The sequence below is a fragment of the Oncorhynchus nerka genome, linkage group LG3 (assembly GCF_034236695.1).
Source record: "Oncorhynchus nerka isolate Pitt River linkage group LG3, Oner_Uvic_2.0, whole genome shotgun sequence".
Taxonomy (NCBI): domain Eukaryota; kingdom Metazoa; phylum Chordata; class Actinopteri; order Salmoniformes; family Salmonidae; genus Oncorhynchus; species Oncorhynchus nerka.
Window position 1 is genome coordinate 39,248,685 of NC_088398.1, and position 27,443 is coordinate 39,276,127.

General features: G+C 40.8%; 1 protein-coding gene and 1 long non-coding RNA gene across 3 annotated transcripts; one reads left to right on the forward strand and one right to left on the reverse strand.

Moving 5' to 3' along the window:
• Positions 1-1,371: 1,371 nt before the first annotated feature.
• On the reverse strand, positions 1,372-27,443 carry LOC115107738 (solute carrier family 35 member F5-like). Of its 2 annotated transcripts, none has more exons than XM_029631347.1 (17): positions 27,259-27,443; positions 25,779-25,875; positions 25,348-25,410; positions 25,097-25,231; positions 24,408-24,557; positions 24,165-24,230; positions 23,936-24,017; positions 14,931-15,121; positions 10,734-10,815; positions 10,426-10,513; positions 10,269-10,333; positions 9,836-9,940; positions 9,425-9,584; positions 7,991-8,081; positions 7,213-7,370; positions 6,792-6,892; positions 1,372-3,661 (listed from the first exon to the last, which is right to left on the reverse strand). In XM_029631347.1, exons 4-16 carry the CDS (start codon positions 25,229-25,231, stop codon positions 6,811-6,813), a joined length of 1,455 nt encoding a protein of 484 aa, XP_029487207.1. In that variant the 5' UTR covers positions 25,348-25,410; positions 25,779-25,875; positions 27,259-27,443; the 3' UTR covers positions 1,372-3,661; positions 6,792-6,810. The 2 variants fall into 2 exon arrangements, with proteins under 2 accessions (XP_029487207.1, XP_029487197.1); XM_029631337.1 differs by having other exon boundaries at positions 25,348-25,454.
• On the forward strand, positions 15,458-19,255 carry LOC115107750 (uncharacterized). The gene is made up of 3 exons (XR_003860260.2): positions 15,458-15,907; positions 16,516-18,393; positions 18,944-19,255. It is a non-coding gene; the product is annotated as an uncharacterized LOC115107750 (long non-coding RNA).

A 27,443-nucleotide genomic window follows, 5' to 3' on the forward strand; every position in this document is an offset into this window, starting at 1 on the left:
AACACAGACTTTCAACTCCCTCCAAAGATTTTCTATGGGGTTGAGATCTGGAGACTGGCTAGGCCACTCCAGGACCTGGAAATGCTTCTTACGAAGCCACTCCTTCATTGCCCGGGCGGTGTGTTTGGAATCATTGTCATGCTGAAAGACCCAGCCACATTTCATCTTCAATGCCCTTGCTGATGGGAGGTTTTCACTCAAAATCTCACGATACATGGCTCCATTCATTCTTTCCTTTACACGGATCAGTCGTCCTGGTCCCTTTGCAGAAAAACAGCCCCAAAGCATGATGTTTCCACCCCCATGCTTCACAGTAGGTATGGTGTTCTTTGGATGCAAATCAGCATTCTTTGTCCTCCAAACACGATGAGTTGAGTTTTTACCAAAAAGTTATATTTTGGTTTCATCTGACCATATGACATTCTCCCAATCTTCTTCTGGATCATCCAAATGCTCTCTAGCAAACTTCAGACGGGCCTGGACATGTACTGGCTTAAGCAGGGGGACACGTCTTGCACTGCAGGATTTGAGTCCCTGGCGGCGTAGTGTGTTACTGATGGTAGGCTTTGTTACTTTGGTCCCAGCTCTCTGCAGGTCATTCACTAGGTCCCCCCGTGTGGTTCTGGGATTTTTGCTCACCGTTCTTGTGATCATTTTGACCCCACGGGGTGAGATCTTGCGTAGAGCCCCAGATCGAGGGAGATTATCAGTGGTCTTGTATGTCTTCCATTTCCTAATAATTGCTCCCACAGTTGATTTCTTCAAACCAAGCTGCTTACCTATTGCAGAGTCAGACTTCCCAGCCTGGTGCAGGTCTACAATTTTGTTTCTGGTGTCCTTTGACAGCTCTTTGGTCTTGGCCAGAGTGGAGTTTGGAGTGTGTCTGTTTGAGGTTGTGGACAGGTGTCTTTTATACTGATAACAAGTTCAAACAGGTGCCATTAATACAGGTAACGAGTGGAGGACAGAGGAGCCTCTTAAAGAAGAAGTTACAGGTCTGTGAGAGCCAGAAATATTGCTTGTTTGTAGGTGACCAAATACTTATTTTCCACCATAATTTGCAAATAAATTAATTAAAAATCCTACATGATTTTCTGGATTTTTTTTCTTTCTCATTTTGTCTGTCATAGTTGAAGTGTACCTATGATGAAAATTACAGGCCTCATCTTTTTAAGTGGGAGAACTTGCACAATTGGTGACTGACTAAATACTTTTTTGCTCCACTGTATGTATAATACTATTTTATAGTAATCCTATAGTACTTTTTCGTAAGGGAAGAATCACAATTTTTTTTTTTTAAATCTTACAATCGGATTTGAAAAAATAGCACTGGAGTCATACCTACTAAAAAAACAATATTTGAGACAAGAATGAAAATCTTTAGTTTTAATAGTGCTGCATAACATTAGAAAAAGGACTTACGCAATTTCACCAAAGACTCTTAAAAGAGCCTGTGATTATAGGGTAAACTACGATGATCACACTTAGATAAATCTGTATACATCTTTTTAAAAAGAGACCCATTAATAAAAGGACAGGAAATTACCAAAACAAAATCTGATTGGACAGAGGAAAAAGTCATCCTTCCACCAAAGTACCTGAGAAAGAAAAAACAACCTTCTTACGATATACGCACATTTCGGAAGAACCGTTTTCAAAAAATACATTTTTGAAAACGCGTTTTAAAAACATGAGCTTTGAGAAAATATATACAATGCACTTATGTATCTGGCACCTCGCCCATCAATAAGAGACTTCAACATGGATGATATGGGGGAAAATCTGATAAATGTTTAGATAGGAAACAAATGATCAACTTTCATAGGATGTATAGTTCCAGAGTGCCTGGGTTTTTCGCAAGTAAAAATAGGCTACAGGAACCACATGTATTAAACATCCAAATACATCTCACAGCTGGTTTCCTTTGTGCAAGAATCATAGCTGATGGTAATAAAAGCTACTGGCTAGGGTAGATTCTTATTTATTTTTTTACAATGTGAAAGTAACAACTGAGTTGGACAAAGGTAAAACCTTCACTTGAGGGGCTGAAGTTTTTTTCACTTTACAGGGTAAGTTATTACTTCCTGCAGTTAGCTCAAGTCATAAAATGTCTTCCACAATGGGTACTGGGCAAACACTCCATAAAGTTCTGTACACAAGTTGACAGCTGGTGGAATAACATGATAACATGCCCTTTGTCATGGTGTATATCAATGGTTACAGAAGAGACAGTTCACTTTAACTGATCAAACATGTGTTTAAGTCAAATAAAATCATCAATAGAATAAGGGTGAGTGGGTGATTGATTTGCATTTCATGTGCAGATCAAACAAAATGTGTCTAAAATACAATTGTTGGACATAGAAACTCTATTATTGCATAGAATTGTCAGTTTTCAACAGGTGAAAGATATTTAATCAGATCAGGTCCCCATTCGTGGCTCTGCAACACACCCCAAAGTGTTATGAGTAATCTCAGATGCAATAACATTTTCTCCTTAAGACTATGGGAATCTAATTGGATGAAAAATAGTGCTTCTGGAAAATCCATGTACTTGGTCTGTCTTAAATCCTTTTTAGTGTCATAACAGTCAAGACTTTAAAGAACAAAAAACATTGGAGTAAACCATTTTTCGGAGAACATGAAGGCTAGATGCTCAGAGGGTCTTTGTAGTAGTCATTTTTCAAAATACAAACTAAAGTAAGAATACATCATTTGAATTTCATGGCGTAGTACAGTATTTACACCTGTTTTGAGATGGTTACTGTTTTCGGTTGGAAAGGCAACAGCATTATAACTTCTGTAGAGCAGCTTAGCTTAGTCGAGGGGTTAATGTCAGTTCCCATTCTAACACATACAAAAGGCTTCATCACAGTTTGCCTTCATGACCCAGCATTACCTGGCTGCCAGGGGCCAGAGATGGAGAGATGTAGAATATGGGGGAGAAATCAAATGCGGTAGTTAGGCTGTAGTGCCGTCTCCTTATCTGAGACTGCTTGTTCACAGGAACTGCTACTCTGTGTCTCAGAGTGCTGATCAAGGGACAGATCCTCCCTGTCGATAAATCCTTATTCATTATGATCTAAAAGGCAAAACTAATCCTTTATCAATACTTTAACTCTGTGACCATTTGTGAATACGCCCAGATCTCTACATCAGATGTGTAAGTCACCTAATAGCCTGATGATCAAATCCATGACCAACTTGTTCCACCCATACTATTTCTACATTAACGATAATTCATTTTGCCTGCTCCCAAACCTACTCCTGTGAACAAGCACCGACCCTTTCATTGTTAGAAATTGCTGCCGCCGGAATAACAACCTTGCTCTTCTCCTTATGAAACCACTCTGTCCCTTTATTTAAACGTGTACCAATTGAAGTGGCCATAATGAATCATTGATAAAAGGCCGGCACCTTCAGTACCATCAAGTTTTTCTTTTTACACATCCAACACAGCAAAACACACAATCTCAGTCAACGACGAGTCGCATCAACACTGTACAAAGTAAAAAGAGTTCATCTTGTAGAGATGGAACGTCAACTCCACACTGCAGAGAATAAATCGTTTGAATAAGAGGCACTGGACGTAGTTCAAAGTCTCTGATTGGTTGCTTCAAGATTGTCACTTCAGCATGACGCTCCAGACTGTATTCACGATCTGGTGAGAGACAGAAAAAGGTGAGCGTACATCTTGTTTTTCTATTGGAGACAGATGTTTGCAGGTCTCACTGACTTATTCTGATATAAAAAGGGAGATCTGAAAGACATCCATTTCATGTGCCTGTTGTTCACATTGTCATATTTTTTATCTTGCCGATATCAGGTCGTTAGATGCCCCAGGGAGGGTCTCAAACGCATTGTGACTAAAGCTGTGTTGCCTATCAACCGGAAGCTGATGCTGTTGCTATGCAACTTCTTGTTAGCTTAGCTTGTTAGCATACAACTTCATTAACAATATCCATTGAGAACACACAACTATACCACTTAGCTAAGCATGACGTGAATAATCAAGTCAATAAACGCTGGGTAGTTAGATAGCATATAGTTAATATACTGGTAAGTTCTATATATTAGTAGCCAACTAATGTTAGGACGGTATCTAGCTAACATACCGGTACATAAAAGCAACTGCTGTAATGATATGCTACGTGCTTCGTAAGGTTAGAGAAGTTAACAAATTAACAAACCAATAAGCATACTACATACTCAATTTACGTCACAAATAGAAAAGGTTAGTGCAGTTAGTATGAGTATTCAAACACAGCTTTAGTCATCCTTGTTGCTATGAAAACCACTGACAGCCTCCAGCTGGTTGCATTGAGAAAAAAAAAACCTTGCTACATAATCATCAGCATAAATCCAGCAGAATACTAGCTGCATGTCTACCTTGGTAAAAGGGGGAGGGTATTTATCAGACAAATCCTCGATAGTCTGGAAGTTCAGAATAAGTACTCAATGGTTAGCTCTAATACAGCATCTACGAGACACCATGTCTTCATTTCAAATGTATTGAAAACCCTAAAAAGGGAAAACTAATTACATCTTTTCACATGGTGAAATCCAGATCCCCTGGAGTAGGTGGGCGATGGTCTTATCTAAAATATTTACGTGTCCTTCCTGTCCTTCCTCTCTCACTCAATACTGTCTAAACATTGAAGTAGATAAATGCACGACAGATGTTCAAAGACAAAACAAATTACATGATTATAGGAAGTGAGTGAATCCAGTGTTTTCCAGATGATAAGTGGCAAATATCATTGGACAAATAGAGGAGATTTGTGTCTTATCAAATTAAATGTTAGTCACATGCGCCGAATATAACGGGTGTAGAACTTACAGTGAAATGCTTACTTACGAGCCCCTAACCGACAGAAAGTAGTATGTACATGTAGGTAGAGTTAATTAAAGTGAATATGCATAGATGACAAGAGAGTGGCAGTGGTGTGGAGAGGGGAGGGGGGTGCGGCAATGTGAATAGTCTGGGTAGCCATTTGACTAGATGTTCAGGAGTCTTATGGCTTGGGGGTAGAAGCTGTTTAGAAGTCTCTTGGACCTAGACTTGGAGCTCCGGTACCACTTGCCGTGCGGTAGCAGTGAGAACAGTCTATGACTAGTGTGGCTGGAGTCTGACCATTTTTAGGGCCTTCCTCTGACACCGCCTGGTATAGAGGTCCTGGATGGCAGGAGGCTTGGCCACAGTGATGTACTGGGCCGTTCGCACTACCCTCTGTAGTGCCTTGCGGTCGGAGGCCGAGCAGTTGCCAAACCAGGCAGTGATGCAACCAGACAGGATGCTCTCAATGGTGCAGCTGTAGAACCTTTTGAGGATCTGAGGACCCATGCCAAATCTTTTCAGTCTCCTGAGGGGCAATAGGTTTTGTCGTGCCTGCTTCACGACTGTCATGGTGTGCTTGGACCATGTTAGTTTGTTGGTGATGTGGACACCAAGGAACTTGAAGCTCTCAACCTGCTCCACTGCAGCTCCATCGATGAAAATGCGGGCGTGCTCAGTCCACAATCATCTCATTTGTCTTGATCAGATTGAGGGAGACGTTGTTGTCCTGGCACCACACAGCCAGGTCTCTAACCTCCTCCCTATAGGCGGTCTCGTTGTTGGTCAGAGGGCATAGCAGGTTTTTTTTTATAAGCTTCCAGGTTAGGGTCCCGATCCTTGAAAGCAGCAGCTCTAGCCTTTAGCTCAGCGTGGATGCTGTCTGTAATCCATGGTGTCTGGTTGGGGTACGTACGTACGGTCACTGTGGGGACGACGTCATCAATGCACTTATTGAAGCCAATGACAGATGTGGTGTACTCCTCAATGCCACTGGAGGAATCCTGGAACATATTCCAGTCTGTGCTAGCAAAACTGTCCTGTAACTTAGCATCTGCTTCATCTGACCACTTTTTTATTGATCTAGTCACTGGTGCTTCATGCTTTTGTTTTTGCTTGTAATCAGGAGGACAGAATTATGATCAGATTTGCCAAATGGAGGGCGAGGGAGAGCTTTGTATGCATCTCTGTGTGTGGAGAATAGGTGGTCCAGCTCTTTTCTCTCTGGTTGCACATTTAACATGTTGATAGAAGTTAGGTAAAACTGATTTAAGTTTCCCTGCATTAATGTCCCCGGCTACTAGGAGCACCGCCTCTGGGTGAGCATTTTCTTGTTTGCTTATGGCGGAACACAGCTCATTCAATCCTATCTTAGTGCCAGCCTCTGACTGTGGTGGTATGTAAACAGCTACAAAGAATATAGATGAGAACTCTCTCGGTAGGTAATGTGGTATGCAGCTTATCATGAGAAATTCTACCTCAGGCGAGCAATAGCTCAAGACTTCCTTTCGATATCGTGCACCAGCTGATGTTTACAAAAATACATAGACCAGACGGTGCTGTTCTATCCTGCCGGTACATCGTATAACCAGCCAGCTGTATGTTGATATTGCTGTCATTCAGCCACGACTCCTTGATGCACAAGATGTTACAGTTTTTAATGTCCCGTTGGTAGTTTAATCTTCCCAATAACTTGTCCATTTTATTGTCCAAAGAATGCATGTTTGCGAGCAGAATTGAAGGGAGTCAGGTTTATTATTTATTACTGTGCCTATGTTTGTGTTGCTTCACAGTCCCCACTGTTCCATACGGTGTTTTTTTTATCTGTTTTTTAAATCAAATTTTACTTCTTGCATCAGTTACTTGATGTGGAATAGAGTTCCATGTAGTCATGGCTCTATGTAGGTAACCTCAGATTGTAACAGGACATAGAAAAATGTCATTTGTGTCTCCTTACCCTGTGACTGGCTGGTGGATCACGAGCAGAAGCTTTCGTTGTCATGGGAGACCGTGTGTAAGGGAATAAGGCTTTCACACTGTTCACTGTCCTCTGGCAATCTGAGGGAAGAGGCCATGACCATGATCATAATCACTACCTGAATGGGAACAACTAGCATTCAGATAAGAATTGAGTGCAATCACAATATATCAAATTAGCGCCATAAACGCAAAATAATTTAAATACAATCCCAGCAAGCCTAACGGCAACTAACACTATCCATTGTCCTGGATTCAACGGGGCACATTTCAATTTGGGCAAATTTAAGTGTGTGTGTGTGTGTGTGTACACAATTACTGTGAAAGTCAAACCTTACAAAGCATTGGCCAAGTAAACAGTAGGCAACAATACAAAGAGTAGCAAGTGTTTTTCCCAGTACCTTTGAATCCGATGTTTCGAGCGGCATATGAAGGCAAACACTCTTCGTAGCCCCACCATGACGGGGTCCCAGTTGTTGTAGTGGCATAACAGAGTGGCAATGAAGAAGGAGAGGAAGACGGGAACCGCTCCAGCGAAAAACAGCCAGGAGAAACTCACCTGGGGCCCGAAATATAGCAATAAAGAATGTGATAGCTGCTTATATAGTACACCTATAGTACACCTATAGATGTACAGCAAGTGCCAGCTGCCTAACAGTGGGTCAAAAACATTCCAATACTTGCAATAAAGCTACATGTATAACAATCACCACCATCTCAGAAGGGTGGCTTCTTACAAGATTAGTGCATTGTACTTGAACTTCAGTGTTACTAGCTAGCATGTCATGCATTTATGAAATGAGAGTTGTTGACTTGACATCTCAACAGACTGGATATCCAACATAAGAAGCATGGGAGTTTTCTAACTATTGGCACACAAAAAAACATGCTATTTTTAAACTTCAAATGATGCTATATCCCATGCAGTCTACTAAGGGAATAGCTTCTAAGGCTTCAAAGTTAGATCCCCACAGGCAGACAGACAATGCTCACTCATAACCTTGCTAGATGATACCCTGTCATAAAATTCATTACGCTAAGTGCCATGTGACAAAGCATCCATCACAAACCAATTGCACTTTATTTGACCTATAAACTGACACACCACCTTTGGTAGAGCAGCCATGCTCAAGGGTGTGATGGCAACAGACATGCAGTAATAATAGTGCCCCCTCTTACCTTCTGCATGCATATGTCTGCTATGATGGACAGTGGGATGGTGAGGCTGAGGGCCAGAGTGCCTATGAGGGAGGAGGTGAGGAAGCAGCCCCTATGGAGAGAACACACAACATTGTATTGAACACACAACAAGGTTACAATTGAATCAAATGCAAAAATACTCCTCTTACGCAATAAATAAAAATGTATCACTTGGCATAACTCTGCATATCACACTATAGCCCCGTGGTCACCAACAGGTTGATCTCCTACTGTGCTGGCCAATCGGATTGCTCAAATCACCGTGCCTACAGCTTCCACGACCAAAATTGGATACCAGCCTACTGAGATTTCATAACTTTCAAAACCATGACCAGAGAAAGACTGTTCATGAATACAGCAAAGAGCTGCTGTTTTTAGGAGTGCGTTCATGTCTAGGTTTTTATTCAGTCCCATCAACACTTTTTATTCAACATCATTACATAACATGCTTCTCCATACTTCCACACATGCTGCAGCTGCAATGAATGAGGAGCCAAGTGTATCGATAGGCCTGCGTTTTTTAAATATTATTATCAGCGTGTCATGTCTATTTTAATATTGAGGAATATTTCACTTTCTTTGGTCATAGGAACAACATGAATTTGTGCATGACGCAGATGCGGTCTGACTTGAGTTTCACCATCAGGTGGAAGACGGTGTCCCCTCTCTCTGGTCAGTCTCACCAGAGGAAAGGAAGGAGAGAGCAGGGACCGTGAGAAGCCGACCCTCTGCTGCCGCCCCCCCCACCCCCCACTGAGCCTAATGCCATGTTCAAAACAACTGGGAACTTCAAAATCTCCGACTTCCAACATTCAAGACAACTGAACTCTGAAAAAAACGAGATCCGACTGGACAAAATAGTTTTGAACGGTCATCCAACTCGGAATTCCAAGTCAGAAACTCTTTCAAGAACTCCGACTTTCCGACCTGAAGATCACTGACGTCATGATTTGACCATGTGTCTTTTTTTTCTCTCTTTTTTTTTTTTTTTACAGAGTCCAGTCAAATAAAAAAAAAGCTTACTGCACAAACCTCAATACTACAGAAGAGTTTTTATTTTGGTAACGTTACATTATCTATTTTTTTTTTTAAATATGAGCGGTAGATCTCAGCTTGCTTTTTGACTGTGAAAGTGATCTTGACTGGTGACCACTGCTATAGATAGAGGGACCAATCTTAACCCGAGATATGTGTGGGTAACTTACATTCTGGTGCATATCTCCCATTCACATCAATGCATAATTTACGTGCAAGTCCAAGTTACGCACACATATATCATTTTCCGATTCAAGATACATGTTTCTGCACAGTGTGTGTTTCTGCAGTGTGAATAGCAGAGTGGACAAGGAGTACATATGCGGTCATTCAATCAATCAAACCAATCAATCCATTCATTCATCAACCGAGACGCACCAGAGCCAGAGGAACTCGGAGAGCACAGTGCCGATGAGGCCGTTGATGAGGATGTAGGTCCACACTAGCTTGCTGGGCAGCTCAAAGGCCTCAAAGCCTGTGTAGTGAAGCACAAGGAAGCCTGGCCATAGGAGGAGCAGGTTGAACAACCCCACAAATCCTAAGAGACACAAATAAGAGAAGATGACAACTTTATTAATACTGATGTGTTGACATTTAGTGCTATTTGCAGGTGAAAATGTTATATATTACATATTACAAACATTTAATTGAATATAATTACTTTATACACAATTCAGGATCATTATATGGAGTTATATCAGTGAAAAGAGCATCTGAAAATCAGCAACAGACCAAGCTGCCACACCTGACTCTAGTAAGATGTTTAAGACCTAACTATGATCTACTTACCAAAGAACATAGGGATGTCCAGCTTGTCCTCCCGGTCCACCTTCCTCTTGATCATGACGATATAGACCGCGTACAGCGCAGCCCCAGCCACCGACCACAGGGAGCCTGAACAAGACATGACTTCATCATGTTATGTTATGCTAATTACATCCCCTTTCTCATGGTTACTCTCCAAATGTTTTTTTCTGCAATGCAAGCAAACGTGACATCGTGGCATGGCTTGCACGTCTAGAGATGATTTCATGCTTAAATAATACATTGTATTTATATAGCACATTTCTAGGACACAAATCAAGTACAGTACAAGACATGACAAATACACACAATATGAAGAGGGATAGAAAAGTAACAGGAGGAAGGAAAAAAAGACTAACAAAAACAAAAAAGGTTTTGAGGAAGGATGTTTATCTGGAGCACTTATCTCCATTGTTACCTGTAGCACCTTTCCCGTCGGGACTGTCCATGCTGGAAAAACTGACCAGGGCCACTCCTCCCATGCTATGGGGAAAGGGACCAGACAAACAATGTAACTACAGATAGTAGTAAGAAGCCAGAGTAACTACAATTATTCAGCTGATGTCATGGCTTACCACAGAGCCACAGCTAAAAGCTTGGACAGAGTAAAGCGGTCACTGCTGTTACTGGGAAATACGGCCGCCAGGATGAGGGTGAAGAGACCTGGCGAGACAAATACCAGCGAGAATACCAACAACCTGTACAAGGTAACACCCATTCTGTTTTCTAACAATGTAACATTTCTTTGCAACAAAGTTTTTACAAAGGAACAATAATGACATTTTTATTTTATTTTAAACATCCATGTTTTTTTTTCTTCCCCATTGTAAGATCCTACATGTAAAATTAGCTGAGTAAAGTTATATTTAGTGTACGGACTCACCTGAAGTGGAGGACAGAACGTTCACTATGGCAACCGGAGTGTCAGACAGGGCCTCTTGGTAGGAGAGGTTGGCTAGGAACCACTGGAGGGAGAGCAGGAGGGGGATACGGGTCAGCATGACACACTTCTAATGTGTACCAAATACGGTAGATTGACGATTACTAATGTGTGTAGTCTTCCCTCAGCTCTGAGTCATTGCTCATGTGGGAAATGAGTGATGATACAAAGATTTGTTTACAAGCGCAAAGTTTGTAAGATAAACGAGTTCAGGATTCTGCATGCATAATGTGTTATTTTACACTAATTTACACTATTCATGAAGGGCAAACCCCAAAGCCATGACTTGTTGGGGGGGGGGGGGTCATTCCACCTCAAAAAGCACAAGAAAGAGGTTAGACACCCGCCATCTCAGATTGTTCTTAAATCGTTTCTGTAGTTAAAAACAGATAAGACTAGCATTCCTGTAACATTTTGTTGAAATATAATTTGATCTCTGACAAATTAAGCAAACTGATCGCACCCAAATTGGCCACTTTAAATGTTAGGATTCATATAATATTCAATACATTAAAATAACATCCGATTTGGACCTCCAAAAAATTCTAACAATGAGTAAGACATGATGATTCCAAAATAAATGGTAAAAAGCCAACCACGGAATCCCCACGCCAATCCCACCCTAACAACGAGTATATACAGTCGTGGCCAAAAATATTGGCACCATTGCACTTTTTTCAAACAATGCACCATGTCTTCCAGAAAGCTATTGAAAAACATATTTTGGTATCCACATATCATATCTTCGGTTTGCAGTTGAACAAAACAAGAATAATTTACAACATCTTAGCTTATTCCACAAAGAAGTCATATATGACCCAGACAATATTATTGGCACCGTCTGGAAGTAGTTACAAATAATTTGATTTCAAGCAGGTGATTCTTCTTTACTTTGGAATTAAACTCACCTGGGGTGCCTGCAATATAAAAACACACTAATTAAAACAGTTTTAATAGAGAAAACGACTCATTCTCCCTGTTCTGTGTCACTGTGTGTACCGCAATGAGCATGGGAAAAAGAAAAATGCGAATTATCTGAAGAGGTCAGACAATAATATATTTTTAAAGTGTTTTTTAATTTTATTTAACTAGGCAAGACACTTAGGGACAAATTCTTATTTACAATAACAGCCTACCGGGGAACAGTGGGGCAGAACGACAGATTTTTACCTTGTTAGCTCTGGGATTCGATCCAGCAACCTTTCAGTTACTTGCCCAATGCTCTCGACAATCTCAAATCTCCAGAAACCTTGATGTTCCTGTTTCCACCGTACATAATCTTATCAATATGTTTAAGGCCCATGCCTCTGTAACCAACCTCCATGGACATGGTTGCAAGAGGAAACTCGATGGAAGCGAAGGATTGGTGGAGAAAGCACCTCGATCAAGACATTCAGACCCAAGTTAAGAGAGTTAACTCGCACCATCCGACACCAACTCAATGAAAGGGGTTTATATGGTAGGAGACCCAGGAGGACCCCACTGCTGAGAGAGAGAGACATAAGAAATCCCGACTGCAACTTGCCAAAACACACCTGAACATGCCAAAATCCTTCTGGGAGAATGTGCTGTGGACAGATGAGACCAAATTAGAGCATTTTAGTAAAGCACACCATCTCTATGTTCACAAATTAAAAAAATAAAAATTAAGCCTTCAAAGAAAACACCTTCCCTACAGTCAAACATGGAGGAGGTTCAGTGATGTTTTGGGGTTGCTTTTCTGCCTCTGGCACTAGGTGCCTTGAACGTGTGCATACAAGGCATTTTGGAGCGCAATGTCAGAAAGATGGGTTTTTGTCGAAGGTCACGGGTCTTTCAGCAGACCCCCAAAACACTTTAAAAAGCACTCAGGAATGGTTGAAGACAAAACGCTGGACTGTTCTGAAGTGGCCAACAACTTGTGGAGAGATCTGAAAACAGTAGTTGGGAGAAGGCACCCTGGGAGAAGTGGGCCAAATTGTCAGTACAGAGGTGCAGGAAGTTCATCGATGGCTATAGGAAAAGCTTGATTGCAGTTATTTTGACCAAAGGCTGTGTGACAAAATATTACATCTAGGGTGTCAATAATTTTGTCAATGCCATTTGTTTATTTTCTGATTTAAATATATATTAAGTTCTGAATCAAAAACAAAGGTTCTGCAATTTTAACAGTGAAATAAAGAATTGTGGAGACCAAATACTTTGGTCAATTTTAATTTATTTGTGAAAATTGAAAAAAGTGGAAGGGTACCAATATTTTTGGTCACAAATGTAGTGTCAGTTCCCTATGTCTGACAAGTAGTATGGAGCTGCGGCTCAGAGGATTATTTTTTCATCCTATGTAATGTACTCCCAGTGAGTTTGGTGATGTTTTTTTCCCCTGTTCAGAGAAATAAGTCACTGAAGTTGTTAGGTTTATGTCCTATCCTGCATCCTGATGCTACCAGGTCTGACCACTAGATGGCAATGTTCCGGGTGTTTGTTTTTAAAGAATTGCATTGGAGATGTGCTACAAATGCAAAAAAGTTAGCATTTGAAACAGCGGGCAGGTAAACAAAACCAAAGCATGGGTGACATGTCTGGTGAGTATGCAAGCCGTGGAAACCTGAGACATTTTCAGCTTCCAAGAATTGTGTACAGATCCTTGCAACATGTGGCTGTGCATTATCATTAACATAGGCGATGGCAGCAGATGAATGGCGCGACAATGTGCCTCAGGATCTCGTCACGGTATCTCTGTCCATTCAAATTGCCATCGACAAAATACAATGGTTTACAATGTCCTTAGCTTATACCATAACCCCTCCGCCACCATGGGGCACTCTGTTCACAACATTGACGTCAGCAAACCACTCGCCCACAAGAGGCCATACACGCTGTCTGCCATCTGCCCGATACAGTTGACACCAGGATTCATCTGTGAAGAGCACACTTCTCCAGCGTGTCAGTAGCCATCGAAGGTGAGTATTTCCCAACTCAAGTTGGTTATGATGCCGAACTGCAGTCAGGTAAAGACCCTGGTGAGGATGACGAGCACGCAGATGAGCTTCCCAGAGACTGTTTATGACAGTTTGTGCAGAAATTCTTCAGTTGTGCAAACCCACAGTTTCATCAGCTATCTGGGTGGCTGGTCTTAGACGATGCCGTATGTGAAGAAGCCAGATGTGGAAGTTCTGGGCTGGCGTGGTTACACGTGGTCTGTGGTTGTGAGGCCGGTTGGACATACTGCAAAATTTTCTAAAATGACAGAGATGGCTTACGGTAGAGAAATTAACATTAAATTCTCTGGCAACAGCTCTGGTGGACATTCCTGCAGTCCGCATGTCAATTGCACGCTCCCTCAAAACTTGAGGCATCTGTGGCATTGTGCACATTTTAGAGTGGCCTTTGATTGTTCCCAGCACAAGGTGCATCTCTGTAATGATCATGCTGTTTAATCAGCTTCTTGATATGCCACGCCTGTCAGGTGGATGGATTATCTTGTCAAAAGAGAAATGCTCACTAAAAGGAATGTAAACAAACTTGTGCGCAAAATTTGAGAGAAACACATTTTTTGTACATTTAAAAAATGTCTGGGATGTTTTATTTCAGCTCATGAAACATGGGACAAACACTTCACATGTTGCGTTTATATTTTTATTCAGTGTAACTTAATTTCTCAGAGATCCAATTTTATTTCAACAAAATAATGTTGCAGGAATGCTAATCTTATTTGTTTCTAACTACAGAAAGGATTTCAGAACAATCTGAGATGGTGGGTGTCATGACTTGCTGAAATGACATGGAACGACCCTGGGGGTATTCTTCAGCAAACACACTGCAGCAAAATTAGCAGTACTACCAGCAGTAACTCATCAATGATAATAATAAACTGTGTAGTTAACTCACCTACTACCTAACACTTAACAGCAATGTGACAAGTTTAACTACTTAGATTAAGTTGACAGACGTAAAAAAAAAAATACATAAAAAAAGCCTTTATTGCCTTAGGCAATTGAACCAAATCTCAAATGCATATACTCCAAAGATTAAGATACTGACTTTTCTTCCAACTTAATACGGAGGTGCCCAGCTAGTATACTAAAGTTCGAGAGTCTACCAAGTTAATAAATCTACAGACACTAACAAAACAAGTTCCCACACTATAACATTTCTACTCACCACAAAGCAGAAGAAGAAGCTGATCTTGGCCACGTCGGTTACGGTGAGCTTGCCCACAGTGCGGAGCATGGACTCCTGGTCCTTGGCGGCGGGGAAGGACATACGTGACAGCTTGGCTTCCAGGGCCTGTGTAGATGGGAGCTGGCGCACCTCCATGATGTTGCTGAAGCGCACCCGCTGTTTTTTAGAGGCTGAGAGGCGGGAGGATAGAGGGGTGCAGAGAGAGCGAGAGACAGTGTTTTAGGCCTTTGTGTCTTTGTATAAGAAGTTAATAAAGTGGTAGCTAGATGGATCACAGCGTGACAAATGAAATGAACGAGACAATGAACCCTTCATCTAACGCATGCTTTTATTCTACTTATGTAAAAAAGCAATGAGTATTTAGCACAGCCGTTTTCTAAAAAGCATCCGGTGCCATATACTGGGCTTTTGGCACAAAAATAGCACGGGATTAAATTGGGCAACTTTGATTGGACACTTGAAAGTGTAGGACCCTGGAAGCAAAAATGTACGTAATGTCCAAATGTACTATAATCATTCTATAACGATCGACAGAGAAATATGTAATCGTTTCATAGTGAGAAACAATCGAGGAAACTAAGCCAGGGGTCACTCAAAAGGTCAGACCCAGTTCTCGTGAGTCAACCTTTTCTTTCAACTCACTCATGGGTCAAACTTGAGGGCCATCACATCTCACAGCTCATCAGAAACACTACACCAAACATCTCGTTAGATGTAAAATTACGCAAAGACGACCTAGGCAAAAAAAAAAATCAAAATTACTTCGATTTCTTGATTCATTCTGATTAAGTATATATTTTGGCTAATCCAAGAGGGACAAACGGTAATATTGCCACTTTTTTTCTATTTTTTCAAGCGAAGGTCTTTTAATGGAGTATGCGAGACAGAGACGTTAGCGTCGCCTAGCCGAGTTCTGCTAGGAGCAAACCGAACCTAATATGTGGGCGCCTTAAAAGGTACATTTCACGGCTGCTCTATTTCACTATATATGTACTACATGTCATTTGCGTCATAAAAATGTTGAATTTTCTCACTCCACGCATATATGAGCGTTTCTGAATCCCACCAGTAGAAACGGACCAGCTACATTTCCTGGTTGTAAGCAAACCACAGAGGACAGCCCCGTGGAGGTGTATAGAATGATGTGAGACATATCAAAATGCCTGTCTGTTGCCAGCACTTTCAGCAAGAGGACTTCGAAACAGACCCGTAATCTCAATTGATGGGGTTGCCATGTCATCAAACTTTGAAAAGTGATGCTATTCCATCGATGTTCTTCTTCACTTCAAAGAGGAAGGCATCAGCCAACATTAGCGCAGTATAAAATAAGTCAAGCTGAGTTAACGTTAACATTACCTGGCTAACGAACTACATGTGTTTATCTAAACCAACATCTAGCTAGCTTTCATAATACGCTGGCAAGACATTCCAAATAATATGAATGTAATTAACCAGCTGCTATCTGGTGATGTGACTTGTAACCTTGCAAGTTAACCTTAGGTTACATTAGCTCGCTAGCCAACTGCCGCAGAGGATAATATGACTAACATTGTGTTCTATTTAGAGTCCGATCCCATCAACACATGCAGTGGCATCAACATCAAGCTCAGTACCCGGAACATCTATCACCTAAAATCGCACGGAAAACGGTACCGGAGCGCCAAGTCTAGGACAAACAGGCTCCTTAACAGCTTCTACCCCCAAGCCATAAGACTGCTGAACAATTAATCAAATGGCCACCGGAATATGTACATTAGATACATTTTTCCATGACTCAATGATGAAGAAATAAATATACTGGAGCTAGGCATAAACATAGTCTGTGTCTTGTCACAGCTGGTGTGTTTACAAATGGGCTTCTACTTCTACTGTAGTTCTCTCTGTATTGTGGAGGCATAGTTGATTGAAGGCTTGAAGACTACATTTGAGAAAAGGCAGTATCAGTAAGGGGGTGGTGGATATAGTACCTTGTTTGAGTGTCTATTGATGGCACCGCCCATGGCGGCAGACTGACGAGGGTGGCATTTTCTGAGCTAGACGCACCAACAACACATAAAGCCTCACATAATTCTGCCCCAAAACAACAAAAACGGTCTCTCAACCAATGGTATATGGGCTTTTTAGGTGAGCGCTGATGCCTCCCTGTGATAAGCAGTGCCCACTTTGTCAAAGGCGCAGTTAGGAGAGGTCGCAGCGGTGCTCCACCAACGTTCCGTCAAAAAAATTATCTAACATAAATCATATAGCAGATAGGATGTGGTAGATAGAGTATGTGGACTTTTTCTGTAGCCTACAGGCTGGAGATAAAATGTAATGAGATGGACACCTTTAACATCATGCAGGTTTCTCCGATCAAATAACCTAACCTAAATGGCGCTCAATCAAAAGAAAATGTGCTGTAATGTTAACATATCCTAAAAAGAGGACAGGTCAAAGTAAAATGGACAATCTGGAATGGACAATCACAACTGTTGTCCAGGTGTTTTACCCCATTGTCATGATCAGTGGTCTCAAGTTTTAATCTGTACATTTGACAAGCTGAGCATAGCAAAAAAGAAAATACTTCTGCATTTCCCACTGTGTAAACACATTGCAAATAGGCTCACGATAACTCCTGATAAAGTTGGGTAGCTGATATTAAGAGCTTAATTAGGCCAATTGATTATTCACAGGAATCAGGACCAATAAAGCCAATACTACAGACAGTCGGCCTACCACATGGATGGGCATTCATAAAATTACATTGTGGGCAGACATGGTAAACTACACCCCAGTAAGCACAAGCCAACGTCTTGGAAGGTAGGCTTACCACATGGATGGGCATTCATAAACTGTAGGCTCGTAAGCATGGACCGATGCCTTTTAGATGTTTATTTTTGTTCAGTTCGGACCGGCCTCGATTTCCACATCCACTGGTCCGGTCCGGACCAAACATGAACCAATCACAGACGTCTATGTTTGGTTCAAATTTTGTCTGGTCTGGACCAGCCTTGATTTGGGCCAAAAATGTAATTTCAGAACAAAAAAATGTGCCTGATTTCAACAACCGGGAAAAAAAAGGTATTTTTTTAACTTCTGGAAAAATATGTATTTTAAACATTCGAAAAATACTTTTTCACCTTTCATTCTGAACCTAAATCGAACATAACTTCAATGTCATTTTGTTACTGGGACTATTCTAGTTTTGCAGGGGGCCTGCGTTTTTCGGTTTCGCCTTGGGCGGCAGAACAGCAAGGACCAGCCCTGATTGATGGGAACAAAGTAGTAAGATGTTGGCTAATCACTGACTACTGTGTGTCCTACAGACTAATCCTTCTGCTGCTGCTAATAACCTTGACACCAGTTTTAGTAGTACAGAGCCCGTAGACCCATTTGATGAAAGCTTTCAACCTAGAATAAGCTCAACCTCATCTGATTTTGAAACAAGCCAGGACAGCCAAAGGTATTTATGAAAGCACAATACCCTCAAACAAAATAGCCATTATAAAATGGGTGGTTCAAGCCCAGCATTATGTTGGTAACCAGTTTAAAAATAGCAATAAGGCACCTCGGGGGCTTGTGATGTATGGCCAATATACCATGGCTAAGGGCTGTGTCGTAGCACTCCGTGTTGCGTCGTGCTTAAGAACAGCCCTTAGCCGTGGTAAATTAGCCATATATCACACCCCCTTGGCCTTATTGCTTAAATATACTAAACGGTCTACAAGACCTCCTCAAACTTTTTACACCTTTGCAGTCAGTTCTTTGGCATGGGGGAGAGGGGCTGTTAGTATACTCTCCTAGCCTATTCACACTGTAGGTGATCATACACAACTAGTCAAGTCCCCCTCAAACGTCTCACATCTTTGCTAACAGCCCATTTCAATGTCCCATTATTGACTCTGAGTGTAACCAAACACATACCAGTCTACTGTACCATTTTGTGTGTACAGATGAACATGATTTAGTGTATGGCTACACATCCTCATGATCAGTCTTCGTGTTTTATACAGCCTCATGATCAGTCTTCAGGTCAAAGCAGTGGGTGGTGAAGAACATCGCCAACGCCTGCTAACCATCTGCCATTACCCAAAACACAAGAGGTTCAACCAGTTGAAGAACATTCTGGAACCTGCCTGGAACATTCAACCAAAACAACATCCATATTCAGTTAGACTGATGTAGTATAATATAGAATGCCTTGTATGCTCACAACTGCATTGCGGTATAGAGATTGCTAGCTGTTGTACATAATATTTTGTGTGTACTGACAAGTGACTAAATGATTCCAGCTGCATCTGAAACCAATAAAGTGTTGACTTCAACTTCAGGATCAATTCATTGTGATATTCATATAATGTATTTGGATAAACTAGCTACAATCCTATTGCTAAAACAAATGATGCAGTGCGTTGGTTAATCATGTAAAATAATTTGTTGGCAAGTAAACATGTTTCAAAATAGCATATAAGTAGACATGGCTTGTAATCAAGACAGTGTTTATTTGCTCTGGAGACAGATGAGTTTACACAGCAGTATGCAGGAACAGTTATGTGAATGTATGGCATACAGTAGAAGAAAGATACCATTAACGCTTATAACACTAGTTCTAAAAAGGGAATACTTGCATATGGTGTGTTTGGGTGGTGCAGTGAGGTGTTCGGAGTCACTTTGATACAAGGGACGATTGTTGTTATCAGACCTTTCACATCTCTTGAGAGTCAACTTCTTTGTGTCCAAGCGGTATCGTCTGTGAGAGAAAGGCAAAAACCACTATTAGACAATCATAGGCAATCCCTGTGTACTGTTTGTATTCCTACTGTAGCAGCATGGTGTAGAATGAGACATCCCACAGACACACTCTAGCTATCTAGAACACACAGGTATCGTTACTCCAAGACTAATATAAGTCATAAAGCCAAAGTAATTTCTTTACTCTCATCATCAAAACCCTTCTCCAGTTTTGCTCTTAAATGACAGGCACTGAGGCTAACTAGGCTAGTTCGTTAACTAGCTATAACGTTAGACTACAGTACATTTTAGGTATAGCAAAACACAGCTAGCTTGGCTTGTAGTGATACTAGCAAGCCCACTTATTGCCGAATCAATCATTAAATTGTACTGTACTGAACAACACTGCCACGTGTCAAATGAATGGTTATGTTGCTACCTGGCTACTGACAGCAAAACAACTTACTTGTTTGTTATTTGCCCTCCTGAGTCCTGGTCCAGCTGGTCTAAGCTGCCACCGCTGCTTGCCGGACTCGTAATTATTATTTATCCCTGCTGTGTCAACTTGTCTTCAGTGTATTCCGACTCAAATAAATAGGGTTGCATGTTCCTAAAGAAAAAATAAACATTGTCCAGCTCTTCTTGGAAAGAGGAATCATCAGTAGCAGCCATTAGCTCGGTTTCTCGGTTTCCTCCAATTGGCGACAGATTTTCATGAAAAAATAATCTGCATTAAGAAAATATGCGCATTTTACCACCAGTGGTGCGTTTACACCAAACAGACTAGTGGATAAAAATTTGTGCACGATGACGTAGTGCACACAAAATGTACTTTTTATGTACCGAACAAAAATCTAAATGTTCAATGTGTTTCCATCACATTTTCAACTCTACCGATAGTTTTGTCACAAAAACTTTTATGGTAAATAAGAATGTTTCTAATCACTTCTACATTAATGTGATTGCTGCCATGATTATGATAATCCTTAATGAATCGTGAATAACAATGAGTGAGAAAGTTAAATGCAGAAATATCATACTCCCAAGGCTAACCTTTCATCAGTGTGGGGGGGAATCTAACTTTCTCACTCATTCACATTTCATTCAGGACTATCCGTAATCATGATAGCATACACATTAATGTAGAAGTGTTTAGAAACATATTCTGTTTGTATTTACAATGAAAGTGACTCAATAAATTATTTTACAATTCATTTCTATTGGGTACAAAATAATCTGAAACACAACCACAACAAACAACAAATGCATCCAACAAGTTTGTAATCCCAAACTTGCTGTAATCATTGCGTGCTAGGAATATGGGACCAAATACTAAACTTTGACCTACTTTAATACACATAAGTGTATTTGTCCCAATACTTTTCAGCCCCTAAAATGGGGTAATATACACAAAATGTGCTGCAATTTCTAAACGGCTCACCCGATATGGATGATGAAAATACCCTCAAATTAAAGTTGACAGTTTGCACTTTAACTTCATAGTCATTGTATCATTTCAACAAAAAATGTGTCACTGTTCTAAAACTTTTGGAGCTCACCATAGCTCCAGTGAACCTGTAAACTAGTACATCGCCTGTTTTGAAAAGCCTGCCTTCGAGGGTCGGGAACAGTTCATTGGGCTCCCGTCAGGCTGTATTTAGTCTCTTTACAAAGCCAGGCAAAATGAGTCAACCTAAAAATCCTGTAATGTCCTGGCAGACAGTCCAATGGCTCTATTTTTTATTTATCTAGGCGTGTCAGTTAAGAACAAATTCTTATTTACAATGATGGCCTACACGGCCAAACCCGGAAGCCGCTGAGCCAATTGTGCTCCGCCCTATTCAATTTAATTTATTTTGGGTAACAGACATACACAACAAAATGTACAATGTGGACCCAGAGGATATCACTTGAAAGCATTAATTAAAACGCTTGTTTCCAAAGTGGTCCTCGATGGTAAAAACAATAACGCATATAATGGGACTCCCAATCACGAACAAGGACAACCATATCTACTCACTGCTAGCATGATCATGCAATTGGAAAAACACAAAGGCCACAATTATTGCAACAAAACATGACTCCATTCAATTTTAGATCAGACAGCAGGCTTAATCAATCAATGACGCCATTAGTTGAGCTCTCCGGCGCAAAAAAAAAAAAAAGTCCAGCTATAGTGCATAATTATGTCTGAAGCACCCTCTCATCACTCATAATTATGTAGAGGCTGGAAAAACATCCCAAATAGAGTCTATTGGTGAAGCTTCCCTTTAACAGTCCCATTCTACAACCCTATTATTTGACAAGGTCTTTACATGTAAAGATCAACCTTAGCCAATAACAAAGTGTTCAATGATTATTATGTGCAATGTCTTGACGTCTGTGTGGAAACTCATCTGTATGTCCCGATCTCTTTTTTATAAAACATTTTTATTTCTTTTTTTTAATGTTTGCATGTTCGTATATATAATATTTTTCTTGTTTGTATGTTCACCTGCCCGAGGAGTGCAGACAGAAATGAGCTGTTGGCTAAATCTGGTACAAGAAATGTGTACTGAGTGTGTACTTATGTGTACTGAGATTGTTGTACTGTACATTGTCCCTCTTCAAATAATGTTTTTTTTTTCAGAGAAAAATCTAGAGTTTAGAATGTTTGCTTATGATATAAATCATTGTTGCTATGGCTTTGCAATTCATATACAAGGGACTCTAGATTTCTAAATGTTTGGTTAAATTGTTACGACAAGATGAGGAGCCAATACAACGAGGGAGGCAGGCAGGTGGGCACCGGTTGCCAGTCAAATCACAGAACCATTCGTGTTTGTAGCCAGCGTGGGAAATGAACACCTGCCAAATGAGGGTCGATTTTGGCATTGGCGGGTAAGAATGTCTGTTTCACAAGCCACATTGGCAGGTGGTCATACACAGCATTTGGGAACAGTTTTTTTCATTCCAAACCCCAAATGTAGAAGCTGGTGAAATTGACCTGAAAGGCTACTAAAGTGTCATTTTGTACTCGTGTTTCTTGGTTAGTCACATCGTTTTGTCACACACTAGGTTGTTTTTCAATATTAGTTTGAATTTGCTGCAACTCTCTGCTGCTAGTGCAGATAGAGATTCTTATCTCTAACAGACAGACACAGAGGGGCAGCTGAACATATTTGTTTTGCTCCTAAATATCAACTCATGTAGTCCTTGTAAAAAATGTCAGTGTTACAGCCCTGAACTAATAATAATAAATAAGCCGTATCACTCAGCATTTTGTGGCAGGGCAGGCACTTTGTTTATTCTTGATTGATGTTCAGTTGTAGAACTGTTTTACTTTTTTACTATTTTATCAAAGTTATTTATTTTAACCTACAGTACATTGGTTAAAACACAAAAATGTAATTAGCAATATACCACATTACTTCTTACTAGTAATACATTTATTGTTTTAGAAATGTTACATAACACGCTCTTCAGTTATTTGCAATACATTTTTGGTGTAATTATGGCGAAAAAATATTTTGGCTGGTAGATGTATAACTCTACATGACACAGTGTCTGGTGGAACAAAAAGTAAATGTCCCACCCTGGTTTGTAGCCTGTCGAGAGGGCCCATGTTATATCTAAAAACCATGGATATCAATAAAGAAATTCAAGTTATGTGAGGCACCTTATCCTCACTGTGGTCAGGATTATCATATTCTGTCTGTCAATCATGAATTTAACCACATCTAAGCACTCTGATGAAGAGAACAAAGATTGCCCATAGGGTGAAACAAGTAGCCTAAATTGATTGAACATGGAAAAGATCATCTCAATCACCAAGACAATCCACAGGATTCCTACTCACTAACAATGATGAAATATTGATTATTGAAGGTTTCTTTTTTTTTTTAAACGCTCATTAAACAACCGCTGCGGTCTAAGCCACTGCATCTCAGGGCTAGAGGCATCACTACAGACACCCTGGTTAGATTCCAGGCTGTATTACAACCGGCCGTGATTGGGAGTCCCATAGGGCGGCGCAAAATTGGCCCAGCGTCATCCGGGTTAGGGTTTGGCCGGGGTAGGCCGTCATTATAAATAAGAATTTGTTCTTAACTGACTTGCCTAGGTAAATAAAGAAATTTAAGAAAATATATTTTAGGCTTGGTTTACCAGCTGAATAAGGCAATATGATTATTTATAGATCTTCATCAAATATTTTATCTACATTCTTAGTCTGTTGGTTAGTCTGCTAAAGGTTTTATTTCTATATATAAAATAATATATATTTTAATACTCACTGGAATCACAGTCTCCGTTGGCACAGTTTGTCTGTTCTGTGGGAAGGTCCTGAAACTTCACAGGAACGTACAGGGGTTCACTCTGAAGTAAGAAAGAAAGTCTTCAACTAATGCACTCAACTAAAAGCATTTCTTATCATCACATTCATTACAGTATATTCAGCCAGCCAACAGTAAAATCTAAATGTGAGTCAGGGAGAATACAAAAAAGCAAATCAATTATACTCACTAGGGTATGGTCATTCAAACTAGTGTCATTGATACAGGGGGTAAAGTAGGCCTCGGCATCAGCAAACTGTGGGAAAATACTGTAGGTTAGATTGGGCTGTTTCATCATAGCAAATCAACATTACCTTAGTATCAACAACCACTACAAATATACTGCATGCGCTAAGCAACAATTTATCTTTAGAGGGAAACAACAATGTTTCGTTGCCCCCATGTGGTTGTGGGACGTCAGTGCTATACGTACAAAGGCAGCGTGTCGTCCCCGGAGACTGCCCGTGCACTGCTGCCTCCATGGCCTCCACAGCAGGAACCCCAGCAGGTACAGCACAAACATGGATGTCTTGGTGAACGTGCTGAAGAAGGGCTTGTTGTACTCCTGCCGCTTGAATATGTACTGGGGGGAAATAGAGGTGAAAAAAGTATGACTTACTGTTCAAATGTCTGGCACTTCAAACTGATCCAGTGCAGATTCAAGAAAAAAATAATTTGGGTGAAGTCACTTTGAAACTATTGAGATGTGGCTATTCCTAGTACAGGGCGGGGGGGTATTAAAAATGTCTGGATAGATATTATAAGCAACATGGCGAAAACATGACCCCACTAGTAGGCAAGGTGGAGCTACTACCATATTCCTAGTCAATCCTTTCAGATCTACACAAGTGCCTATGGGGCAGGGGTTAGTGGTCAAGCATTGTCGTGTAATTGAACAATAGTCTTAAGATTGAGCGTATTATCCTAAATAAAGGGTGCCTATCCCAGGCCACCCATTTCTGCAATGGTGCTGGTTTTCATTTCTCACGGTACACTGTAATTGTCTCTAGATTGCACCTGCCAATCAGTTCCAAGCCATAAAAGCCAATACAAGTAGGAATGTGGCCCACGAAACCAGGGGAGATGTGCGCCCCTGGTCTACAGGAAGTGCTAGTGTCTTACTGAGGTGAGCTCAGAGGAAGCCACCCAGATGACGTCCACCAGCAGGAGGATGACCACTCCCAGGGCCATGCGTCTCTGCTGGGCCACCGTGCTGCCCTGAGAACCCATCCGGTTCATGATGAACACCCACACCATCTGGACAAACACACAAACATGTTATTACACACACACACATTTCAAAACGGTTCATAAACAAATACCAAAAACAGATGTCTGGGAGATGTTCTTCAGATGTGACACAGTGACAGTACCTGGAAATCCTAATACAGGATTCTTCAGAGTTTTGGACTTTCTGACTCGGAACAGGCAGGAATCTGAAACCGTGTCAGTGGATAATGAGAAACACTGTCCAACAATCCTGTAGGGAGTGCACAAAACCCATCAAACGCAATCTACTATACGTCATATTGTTATACAACACTGAACGTTACTGTTTGGGTCAAAATCAATATAGATATCTGAAACCCAGACAAAGATGATATAGGCTATGCCTAACTGTTTAGTGACAATGGTTTTACAGGATACAAGAATGTGGGTTTTCTTCAGAGCTGCCTCAACCAAAACTTCTTTGTGACGTTACAAACTACTTTGAACACATTCTAACATCTGTACACCTTTCAACTGGTTTACCCACAAATATTAGAGTTTACAATTACTTTGTAAGAACTCTTTAGGATCTTACCAGGTCGACCCCAGGAAAGGTACGTTGGCTCTAGGAGTTGCTGTGCAGACCGGTTCAGGAAAGAGGAACACCAACATGGGGCTTCACAGGCACCATACTTCACATGCAATGAAACAGGGAAACCAAATAAGAACCTGACAATGTTCATTATCATAGCAAAGACCATTTGAAAAATAACAAATCAATCAGCAGAAAAGAGGTAGGCCTCCACACAGACGGGTACGACGGGACTATTCGCGGATTAGTCTGAAAAGTAATTGATGAAGTATGCTATGCTCTCCTAATAAAAACACATAAGCCTACATCATTCCTGCTAGATTTAACTAAATGCTCATTTTTGCACAACCTGAGTAAACACATATAGCTCTCTCATGGGTGTACTTACTAGGATGCAAACAGGCCAAAACAGGGACCAACCTGAACTTGTCCATTATGAAACCGTTTTAGTTGGAAAATGCACCAGATCTTGGAGGTGAAATCAGAGGTGCCTAAGGTTCAGAGCTAGGTCCTTTTGAAACATGGCCTATCCACAAGGGGACTTGAGAAAACTCATAAGACCATAGCCCTACTGGTAAAATGCACATGATATGATGGGGTACTTCAGGGGTACTCTGGGCAGAGAAAAAAAATAACTGTTGGTGGTACAGTAACCAAAAAAGGTTGTGAACCACTGGATTAGCAGACAGGGAGCGGCTCATGAATGAACGCATGCATTGTTCTAATGTTTGCTCAGTGTTGCCTTAGCTATGCTTGTCTACTAGGGAGGAATCATGTACGCTAACGTTACAACTATGATTGATCCTTTGCATAGGGTGTTTCAGATTTGCATTATTTAACTAACGTTACAAAGTAGCCCTTCATCCACAGCAGCATCAAAGAACTGCGGAGTAAATTCCCGATGAAGGTCAGAAAAAAAATCCTGGTATTTTTAGCCAAGTAGCTAAATCGAATAATCACGCTCAATGAGGCATGCACAACATACATTTGTCAAAGGGGTGAGAGGAGTTTGACACGTCACTCTGACAGATTACTGTCTGTAACACTATAACGTTAGTTAAAGAGGTAGTGCTTGCGGAGGTGCCCTTCATTTGATAATCAGATCTTTCTAAGCAGCTCACTAGCTCGATTCATCATTCATAGGACAAACAAGAGCGAAAGAGGGGGTAGTTGGCTTGCTAACTTACTAGCAAGATAAACCATTTATTCCTATGCTCGCAAGGACTCACGAGTTTATTAACTAGCTGCAACATCATGCCGATTAAACAGCAGTTATCTAATTTAGCTAACGTTAGTTGTTAGTTTACCTGGATTCGTTTAAAATTAATGTAACAAGTTATTTTTGCAATATGGGAACTGCAGTACTAGAGCCATTATTAGACAACGCGTGAACTAGCTAGCTTTCTCGAAGTTTACAGCTAACGTTAGCTACAGAGTAGCTAGTTAACGTTACCATCAACAAATCATTTGTATTTAACGTTACCTAGCTAGCTAGATGGTAAGTAGGTTTCCTTCTATTTGACGTGGTCGTTCATTCCTCGTCTTTGCAGGAAAATACAATAGCTTGATCATCGGTAATACATGTACAGTGTGCGATGATAACACATATCTAAACAAACTGGTTTTGTTGTAAACATCAACTATCCTTATGATCCCTGCTCAGGTGAC

Excerpts from the sequence above, each read along its gene's own strand:
- LOC115107738 (XM_029631347.1), bottom strand. The coding sequence starts at position 25,231 with ATGGTGTGGGTGTTCATCATGAACCGGATGGGTTCTCAGGGCAGCACG. Across the intron at positions 10,816-14,930 it reads GCTTCTTCTTCTGCTTTGTG|TGGTTCCTAGCCAACCTCTC; the intron begins GTGAGTAGAAAT and ends CTCTCCCTCCAG. Across the intron at positions 7,371-7,990 it reads CAGACATATGCATGCAGAAG|GTGAGTTTCTCCTGGCTGTT; the intron begins GTAAGAGGGGGC and ends TTCGGGCCCCAG.